Source organism: Hylaeus volcanicus, chromosome 1 (genome assembly GCF_026283585.1).
Source record: "Hylaeus volcanicus isolate JK05 chromosome 1, UHH_iyHylVolc1.0_haploid, whole genome shotgun sequence".
Taxonomy (NCBI): Eukaryota; Metazoa; Arthropoda; class Insecta; order Hymenoptera; family Colletidae; genus Hylaeus; species Hylaeus volcanicus.
This window is the reverse complement of record NC_071976.1, coordinates 10,040,057-10,050,818: the sequence shown is the minus strand read 5'-3', so window position 1 is coordinate 10,050,818 and position 10,762 is coordinate 10,040,057. Positions and strand designations below refer to the sequence as shown.

Here is a 10,762-nt window from a genome sequence, read left to right as displayed (position 1 = left end):
GATAACGCTTGCAAAGAGATCATCAGAAAGAGTTAAAGAAATAAAGTCGTTTTCTTGTAAAAATCTTAGAAAGAAGTGTATATAGTTTTTTCTGTATATAAACATATAGTTTTTCTGTATATAATAACAATAGTATAGCCGTGTGATAACAGTGTACATAATATATATATATAGCCTTTCGCGCCTTCTAAATACGCTCCTGCCTAAACGTCGATAAAATAGAACTTGATTAAATAAATTAAAAAGCCACAACTTTTTAATTAGTGGTGCCATCTTTTAGAAACGGGGGGAACTATTTTTGTTACAAACTTGAGCGTTATCCCAACGATGGCGCCACTGGTATTAAAAAAAAACCGCGTAATTTAAAATATGTATGCAATTCTTTCTACGAGCTAATGTTTCATTCAAGGTAAAAAACTTGAAAGTTAATCCAGTCACAATCTCGAGACACGTGTATTGGAAGGTATGTTGATGATTTTAAATGTAATTGTTATCTATTAAATATGTTTTTACATATAGATTTCGACTACTTTGAAATTATTTCACGATAAGTTGTAGTTGTTTATTACTTCGACCTTGTATATAAGACATAAACAGAAACTTGAATCAGAAACGAAATTATATGAAATTTGGGTTAGAAATAAAATTACCAGCGGTACACAGAAGGAATTTAATAATATTATCTTGAAATTTAACATATTTTGATCTACGTGACTAGATTATAAAAAAAAGCAATTAAAAATGTATGACTTTAACAATGTTAAATATTATAAATCACAAATTATGCACATACGTAAGTTCCACATTTTAAGTATACATTTGGATTTAAAATTACAAAATAGATTCCAACAAATCTACTTAATATTAAAATTGTCTAAGCCTCGAGTCGATAAGATAATGAAGACAACGCATTGAACTCTAATGTACAAGTACATTGATCACATAAACTATGACCTAAAACAAATTGCAACATCATGTTTTAAAAATTCCTTCAATTACATTAACGAATGTCATCGATGCAAAATATAATTCTATTAACAAAAATAATAATGAAAACTAACACTAACCTTTTACTTCTTGAGATTCGTCTACACATGTTAAAGAAATGGAATGTATATTTCTACCATAACGAGTAACAATAAGTTTTTAAACATCTAAAGAAAGATTCAAATGCGGGTTAATCGAAAACACATCGAAACGAGTGCTATTTCCAACTAACTTGTTGGTCATAAATCTTAATAGAGTAGAAATAGAACACACCTTGTGCTTGTACTCTCAAGAAGTAATGTATAATTGTAGTTTTAGTTGCTTTGCTTAAAACTTTTTGAAAATAAGTCTAATTAAGTATTTAATATTGGTCTAATAACATTTCTAATTTGTAACTAGATTTTAGAATTTAATTTTCGAACATTTCGTAATTAAATTATCAATCAAGATGTAAATTACTAATACTAGTAAAAATATATTATGAATTTCTTGTTACATGGCGAAAATGTAAATTTTGGAAATAGACTCTCGCGTAATTAAATACCGTCGAACATTATTAAATATACATACATTAAACAGTGCATAGCTCAAAAAGTTATAAGCAAAATACTTCTTATAAACATATGTATTCTATGCTCAGTTTTGTGCAATAACACTTCACGATTGGCTGCCAAAACACTCCTCATAATTTCGGTTACACCCTCCATATATTTTTCTCAAAAACTGTAAGTGTTACCATAAATACTGGTTATGTAACTACAGAAACATCTAGTATTCGATACAAGCATCACTATACATTTGCTTGAAAAATGCAAGATTTTATAGCTCGACAACTTACAAAAAAATCCTTGTAGAAAAAGAATGCTTGTCCAGTCTCATCTACGACAGGTGTCCCCATTGACTTAGTTTACCCTTTAGCTCCATGATGATAGCTTTTTCGTACTATTCCAGTTTTAGTTTCACAACCTGAGATTCCTTTTTTTTTACTTTTTTAATTTAAATTCTGAAAAATATCAGCCTTCTAGCTCAATCAATTTTCCAGATATTAAATTTTCAAGTCCATTCTCCTTAACAATACAATATCCCGTTCTTGTTATCCTTTTATAATTTTAATTCTTTTACAGCAGTATCGGATGACTAACAGTGGCTAAAACACTTATTCTACTTATTTACTAGTGTCGAATGACACCTGATACATACGCGACCCTACGTGTCATTCCTACTTTTCGATCTATTGCGCTAAGACCACGACCACGTAGACCTTGTTTAAGTTGTCGAGCTATACTATGTAAGTAGTAATTTCAACTCTTTTGTTTTAATTGCAATGCACTACCATGTCTCACGTACAATCTATGCGAACTCACTATTTATCTAAGACATCTATATCACTTGAAATGAGAGTAGTTGAGTAACTTCTTCTTGTATCATATTACATAAATCGTTTTTTATCTTTTTTTTTTTTGTTAAAATACTTGAATCACATAAGTAACGATTTGTCCATTACAAACATTCAAAGTCATAATATATCTTTAATAGATTGCCACACAATAGATAAATTATTTCAATCGGTATGATCTAGTAAGTTTCACCTAAAATAAAAAAAAACATTTAAGTGAATCATCAGTATTATTGCACGGTAAAATATATCGGGAAACGTTTTAAGCAATAAATGAATAATACATCTTATAAATTATAAGCTTTCGTATCTACGACATATTGTTTCCGTGATTTTTTTCAATTTAAAATACAAGATACCAATTTAAGTAACCTGTTAATGTTTAAACGATAATATTAAATTTTATAAAATACATAGAATTTTAATTAACCTTGTTAATAAACTACTAAACGTATATAAAGATATATTAAACAATCAAGATAATTTATTCATAAAATAAAATTTTCGAATTATTTAGGCACAAAGTAGATACTTATAATGAATAACACATCAATAATATAAAAAACTCCTTTTGATATTCAATTTTCACTTACACGTGTCCATCAAATTTGTAAAATTACTCTTAAACATTAATCAAGGGAGCACGTAAATATTAATTCACACCACAATTTAAAAGTTACAAAGGATTTCAAATTTATTAAATCGAAAACAATTTTGCAATAGTCGAACACAAATTGACTTAACGAGATTTATAAGATATAAAAACATTAACGTTAAAATTTGTTTAAATTCCTTATAGAAATTCCATTAGCGAACATTTTTACAGAGAAAAATTCTTAAAAATTCATTAAATCACATCTGTTCTGCTTTGTACCAATAGTGTTTGTATTATTAAAGTACAGCTGAAAACGGATTGATACGATTATCTAGAGTCAGGAAAAATATTACTGAAATCGAACTAACACTATTAGGGTTAGAAGTCTAATGGAAACACGGCAAGTTATTTTGTAGACAAAACTTGGACTTTCGAAATTCCTATAGGACCGCAAAAATTGGAACGCGTGGTCGGTTAGTATTCAACGTTGAATTATTCATTAAATGACAATATTAATTAAAATTTTAAATGTATAGTTCGAAAAATGGAGAGACAAAAGGCATATTTCTGTCATAATGCCCAAAACATACAAACCTTATGCAACAAGCTTTAACGATCAAATGTGACAACAATTAATGTATTTTATTTAATTTATCATTTCAAGTAAAACATCGCCATAAACTTCAAATTTTGTATACGTAACTTTCCCCGTGTATCATAAACTCGTTGTAAATTTAATAAAATCACTATATAATAGTACATGTTTTTTCGCTAAAAAAACAAAATCGTTTGATCAGACAAAAAGTTACACGACCCTATGTATGAAAATATGAGACGATTTTTCTGTCTACCGATTATATGTACAAATTTTGACATAAACATATTCACAAAACTAATGAACGTCACGCCGAAATTTCTCAGCAACAATTTAATACTAAAATATATAGGAAGAAATGCATAAGAAGATATAAAAGTAGATGGCACATGGTCTTCCGAAGTTAAAATCATAAATTAAGATGCCACTCGTCGCGGCATTAGTAACTTAATGAAGCAGGACGAAGGTGTTTCAACGTTACTACTATTACTAACGAACTTAAAACTTAAGGCATAGGTTTCTGCAATGCGTGAAAAATATCGTTGGCAAGATGAAGAGCTACATTCGTTGACTTGAATGCGTGTTAATGAAACTGGAGTATCGATTGTCCTCTTCGCAAACTCGTTGTTTAACTGTACCCAAACTGCACTTTTCGACACTGACAGAGCCATTTGATGATTCGAGCGTTGCGCTCGACGATACTCGGGGGATCGCTGACCCTCTGGTTGCAATCCTCGTTGCTCATACCAACGCTACAATTATTGTTCTGCCATTGGCTGCCCTGATTTGTTTGGTTGTTCCCAACCCACGAGTAAAGACCTAATGCCGAGTCTACGGAGCTGACGCTGTCGAAAAATACAGGCGACGACGTCTTCGAGTCTGGTTCCGTGATACGTTGATAATTATCTGAATCGAGACCCAAACGATCAAAGAAGTTCTCGAGTTGAGTTATTGACCGAGGAGGTCGAGCAGGCACTTTGTTAGATCGACCATTGTCTTGGCGCCAGTAGCGATCACTGATATCTGACTTTGATCTCAAAATTGGTCGACCGCGGCCTTCTTTCCAGCCGTCGGAAAACCTGGCAGAACAATCACAATATTGTTTGAGCATTCACAATATTGTTCAAGGCTGACAACAAGGAGAGACGAATACAGGATGCAACGACAAGGAAAGCGCCTGAACCATCAGCTTGGACTATGAGATGTGGAAAGGATACGGCAAGATCAAAACGAAAAACCACAGCAAGAGTCTATACAAAGATATACAACCTGGCTTTCAAGTTATAAATCTGTTAACTATATCCTCATTCTACTGTTCACTCAGGGCACCAACAGTAATTCAATTTTAATAAGCCAGAATTATTTCTAATTATGTAGCCAGGTCTTTCATATTCTCTGTAAGTTCACTAACTGTATTTACATACCTTGAATTGCATGTTGGGCTATAGTCCGTTTGACTGTTGCTACTTTCGGAATCAGGACTGTAATGTTTCACAACGGAAGGCGGGGTACCGTTAACATAACTACTACCGCCTCTCGAGCGTTCTTTTTCCGTTGAGTGTTGAGTAGATGCACCACTGTCGCGCCGTATATGACTCCAGCAATCCTAAAGAGAATGTTACACGTTCAATGAATCTAGCGGTTCCAGTTATAGACTACGTGACAGATGTTTCAAACGTACTTGTATTATCGATGGCGGTTCGCTACGGTGCGTACAGTGCCCGGATGATCCGCCAGAATCCCTCGCGGTTGCCCCATGGCTCAGTTTACTGGAACCTGACGACTTGTGCGTTCGACCACCGGATGATAGCACGCTGCTGGCATCACCGCCACCAGATCCGAAGGAGCGTCTAATATGTCTGGAACTGAAACGATCAGAAACCGTATACACGACGTTCCGCAATCCGTGTTACAACCGAAATGAAGGTGCTTCTAGTGCATGGAGCTGCAAGGTTGCCTCTTGTACAGAAAGGATTCACCATGTCTTCTACCGTTTAACTTGTGCAGAATGGTTCATCGCAGGTTAAGACATCTCCAGAAGTATTGAATTACTAATATTTTATACATAGCAACAGGGGCTTGTGATGAATCATCTTGCAAAAGTAGGTTAAAAGGACAGGTTGAGTCCTCTTGTGAATGATGTTCATACTATGAGAGAAAGCTGTCTTCCATTCATGAAATGTGTTTCCACGAATAATGGTCAATAGTGAAATAAATAAACAAAATGTATTATATGTCTTTGATCTGTTTTCAAACACAAAATCATGTCGTCGGTTGTAATACTTATTGCGGGACTGTAGTCTCATATTTAAAAATATATATATATATATATAAAATGAACATTGCAATTAACACTGCTTTGATTTCTGATTGTGAGTAGTGTCCATTTGAAGGGTACTCATGCTTCCTATAGTCTACAGTCTAATCAACTTCAATTAGTCGTTCAAAACCCCGATGTGAATCATTCATACAAGACGCAATTTCTAGTTTCACTCAATCCTTCAGCGTAAATACCACAGCATTGTGAAGGCTCTTCTCTTCCTTTCATCTCTCGAAGACGAATGGAGCAAACGTAATTGAGTTTCTGTTGCCTTGAAGATAAAAGGAACAACTTTGCAATGGTACACCACGCGTTTGGAAAAAATCGATTCCCATTGTCACTCTCTCGCCTTGAAGATCCTAAGTATAGACAGATCACACTAATACCTTTGCAGCGAAGGATTAATCTCTTCTGTTTGACTACTAAAACTTTTATTAATCATACATGGAAAGTTGCTAAGTATCTATCTCATCTGTGTTGCGCATAACAACAGAGACATGCTATAAGCTCTACATAAGCACTTTAAAACCGAAGGTAAACAGGTTGGATCCAGCTCTTATCGGTGTCCTTGAGCGACCAATTGATCGTACCCCCAACCACTGCTGGCAAAGTATCAGGAACCATTTCCAGAAGGACTGAGCAATTCCTGAGCAATGTTAACTGCAAAATTCTAGGCCATAAAAGCTTCGAGGGCCTCGAGATATTCTGAACATTCGGCCATTATAATTTCAGCGAGACACGCGTGAAAACGCTCTAAATACCTGCGGTAACAGACAGCATCCCGCTTGAAACTGTGCTCCGAATAATCTGAACTAGTTTCGCAATCCGGGCAATTGTTCGCGGATTGATGGTGCCCCGACGGTTTGGACGACTTCGTCGACGCGCGCGGCGACAGCGACGCCCGTCGTCGAGTGCTCGTGTGAAGATCGGGCAAAGATTTGTGGCAAGCCGTGTTCTCCACCGACTGGGAACTGGTCGATTTTCTTGCGGCCCTACCGGACGTGTGCGAGTGCGAGTTGCTGCGGCCGAATTTGAAGCGGGCGTCCTGTTGCAGGCAGCGCTGTGAACATAAATTATTGTATTAGGTTGTCCCGAAAGTTTCTTTCGCTTTGTTAACATGTGATACATGCACACTATTTTATGTTTTATGTTACATTACTGAATTGTGCACAAAATTCAACGTGTGAGATTCATTTGGTTTATTCCTGTTACGGAAAATGTTCAAAATATTTTGAACATTCAAATTAATATTAACTTGAGCTGCTATACATTCAAATGTATCGCGATACACAACATAATAACAGATATTCGGTGTTGACAGGAAGACATTTATGATATACCTTTATCTATGTGTTTGTACACATTCGTGTTTACAACTGCTGATCAGTCTAAAGACGTTCTTGTTCTCTGATTTCTAATTCTAATGTTTCCTAAGATTTCCAATCTTACACATTGAATTTTATTTATTCCATTTTTCTGGGTTGAAGGTCATTTGTAGGTCATATTGTAGTACATGGATGAATTCGTTATTTTGTCAGCTACAACATTATGTTAACGAAAATATATCATTCCATTTAAAAAAACATCGATGACCTTGAAATTTTATAAAAAAAAAGACCTTGAAAATTTTTTCCCTTAGACATAATACATAGTTCCTAGACCCTAATCCATAGTTCCCAATCTTATCTACTTTCACTTAAACTAAAAATACCACTCGTATTCGATTAAAAAACATAATCCAAGAGCGTTTATTAACACTGTTTCGTAATTTCAGATTCGTAAGCCGAATCTGTCGTTACGAGTATCACAAATTCCGCGACAATCTCGTCGATTATGGCATGCACGTATTTAATACAGTGGAGGAATATGTTACGTCTTCCGTGTTAAACTCACGAACACGTGTATGTACAGCTTCCGGTTACCGACTGCGTTTCCTCCCCGTAGCGCTACCACGGTTACAATTCATTGCCAGTAGTTATTTACACGCATATTCACGTAGGCAAAACGTGCTTAATACGGTCGCGATTGTAATAAATTAGAAAAGTGAAACCGAGTTACACAATCCCTCGTCTGCGTTAAATCGCTAAGTAAAATTTATGCGAGCGTCGCGTTTAATGAAGCGAATTAAAAGAATAGGGGATAAACAAGTTGGGGAGACATTCATTTTGAAAAAGGTTCATACAAGAGTTATAAACGATTGACAATAAAGACACAGAATTAATTTCTACGCCTATCTATACGATATTCGTATCGTTCAAATGGTAAATCATCGCTTTAAACGACTTCTAGTGACGTTTCACCTTTCCTCGATCCTCGTCGCGGAAATTGGGCGACAAGCTCCCAGGCGAGTAGCGGAATTTCTCCTCCCGAGGAACGCCGTTCGCTTGAATGACCACTTGCGACGGGTTCTCGGGGAAAAAGACATTCTCCTTGCTGTCAGTGTTTAGCAGTCGACGTAATTTCGTCTGCAGCTGATCTCCACCAGTACTGCTCGGTGGCCCTGAAATCGTGCGCCGCTGCGGAACGGGAACCAACCGTGGACTCTTCGGTGGCAGCGCGGGTGGCAGTGTTTGTTGAGGATTCAGAATGCCGTCTGCTGTTTAACAAAACCGAAACGTGCTTTAAAAACCTCCATTCGTTATTCGACGCAGTCCTCGTCGGTCGCTCGGCCGTTAAACGAATAAAGATGCGTTCATTCTCTAATTTAAAATTCTAAATAAAATTCTATTCATGGAGTGTCTTTTTGTAATAAATGAATTAGGCTTCAATATTTGAACCTTCTCTTAGTTTGTTCACGCTCCCGTGACCGTCTAACATAACGAGACAATGAATGGTGGTAATTATTCTTGCTCTTTTTCATTATTTTTATTATCACTCAACGAGTTTATTCGCCATGACGAGGAAGAATGTACGAGTGCAAATGTATGGAGGTATGAGAGTAACGTTTTTCAAACTGTGGCCCTTGAATGGGAGTTGATGGCGATGAATGAGCCCTCGAAGGAAAGAAGAAAGATGTGGCGAGACAAAAGGGTAGCATTTTAAGTAGCGGAAGAAAGTGGAAGCTTCGCTTTGGCTTTTGGGGACTCGTTCCAAAACGCAGAAGGATAAAAATATTTTCGTTATCGAGGAGAGCTGTCCCAACAGTGTACTAATCTATTAATACAAATGTCTCGATTCGATAGTAGGTTTAAAAATAACCAGAGAACGAAGTGACTGGAATACGCGTCATCTTCTAAGCCACCTTAATCTTAGACAAGGCAAGATGAAAGGGTAAGGTTCAACGAGTCGCTGTTTTGTACGATAACCCTAATATTATTCGTGCAGGTGCAGGTGCAGGTGCAGGTTAAACAATAATTATGATACAAGATTGTCTACTTATGGTAATTAAGACATAAGTGCATGTTTCTAAGTACACCGTTCCAAACAGTTAAAAAACCACGTCTCTTGGCAATTTTAAAAATTAAACTACAAATAAAAACTGAAATTACTTAAAACTGTATCTGACGTCTCTTCAAAAGAAATCCAAAAAATGCGTAAAAGGTGAAGTTTCGATGTTTATTGCCAGTTTCATTCATTCGAGAAGAAGATCGTCGAATAAAAAGGGATACCTGGGTTGCGCAACCGTAATTCACGCGGCGTGGCGACTGACATTACCGAGATTAGGTTACGATAGAAAACGAAGATTACATATTAAAGGAAAACGCGGCGTTACGTCAACGCCCAGCAACTCTAATAATACATTAACCGCGTCGTCGATCGCGGAAGTGATAATTACGATCAAGTTAACCCTTGCTCTGCGTCGTGGTGTCGAAACACCCTGGCCGATCGAATCGATCTTTTGGAAGTAACACGAACGGACGCGGGGTATCGTATATCGCATTGGTTGAAATTACTTTGCAGTGGGAAGAAAATACGCGAGGGACCCGGATGCCAACATAAATAAACAGGCGGCCGGTGAACCGATAAGCCAGTGATTTCCAAACTTGTCGAAGGTATAAAAAGGAAAAGAAGAAGCGCAAAGCTTCGTGTCTCTGAAGATAAAGTGCGAAATAAAATGTTTGCAAACGTACTTCGAAAAATTGAACCTGAATAGAAATTTATTCTACTCTGCAAATATTATAATCCAAATTTCACATTTAATATTCTTTTTATATGAGAAAAAAGCTGTACAAACACAGGATGATTACATTTTCCCTAACACTTCAATTCACATTTCGCGTATCCATTTAAATAGATGAACAACAACTGATACGAACTCGTAGTAAATGATAAATAAATCGCCCTAAGGGAACGTTCATTTCTGTATTTCTCTTACCAGATATATTTCCCACGTCAACGTACGAAACGAAAAGTTATGATTAGTTCTCACCCGACAAAAGAAGAAAAACTTTTTTTTTTCCATTAGCCGGTATCGCCTGGATCTTCGGCTCCCGTCTGCTTTGAATTCCTGAATGTTATCTAGCCGTAGAAAGGGATAAGCACAATGTCCTTTCCGACCCAGAGACTCCGCACAACGGATTCTACATCTGTGCTAAACAAAACCGCTGACAGTAAACGAGCCGATCGTTTCCTGACGCGCGACCGAAACGGCTGAAGTATGCTGCCGGGAATACCGCAGCCGTTGACCGCAAAGGATTAAGTGAAAACGTACGATCATTTAATCCGTGGAAAGCATCTGGTATCGTAAAAACCTCAAGCAGTCGGAATACGAGTCGTTCGCGAGCCTTTTCATTAACGGAGGAAAGGTCACAGCGTGGACAAGTGCTTTTCAGGAGGAACTGAAAGGGGGGGAATTAACCCCCTCTTGGAGTGGTAAATTTAGTTCTTGTGTAGTTCATATATTTTTAAAGGGGATGGAAAGGCAATTCG

General features: G+C 36.6%; 1 protein-coding gene across 5 annotated transcripts in view; it reads right to left on the bottom strand.

Moving 5' to 3' along the window:
- Positions 1 to 656: 656 nt before the first annotated feature.
- LOC128874122 (uncharacterized) overlaps positions 657 to 10,762 on the bottom strand; it is a 48,405-nt gene continuing 38,299 nt past the window's right edge. For 2 of the 5 annotated variants that reach the window (XM_054118486.1, XM_054118513.1), the window contains 5 exons: positions 8,194 to 8,486; positions 6,655 to 6,953; positions 5,255 to 5,438; positions 4,998 to 5,179; positions 657 to 4,652 (listed from right to left, as the gene is read on the bottom strand). In XM_054118486.1, the coding sequence (XP_053974461.1) occupies positions 4,202 to 4,652; positions 4,998 to 5,179; positions 5,255 to 5,438; positions 6,655 to 6,953; positions 8,194 to 8,486 (1,409 nt within the window). In that variant the 3' untranslated portion in view covers positions 657 to 4,201. Of the gene's footprint in view, positions 4,653 to 4,997; positions 5,180 to 5,254; positions 5,439 to 6,654; positions 6,954 to 8,193; positions 8,490 to 10,762 lie in introns of all 5 variants that reach the window. The other 3 variants (XM_054118478.1, XM_054118503.1, XM_054118494.1) reach the window with 2 other exon arrangements.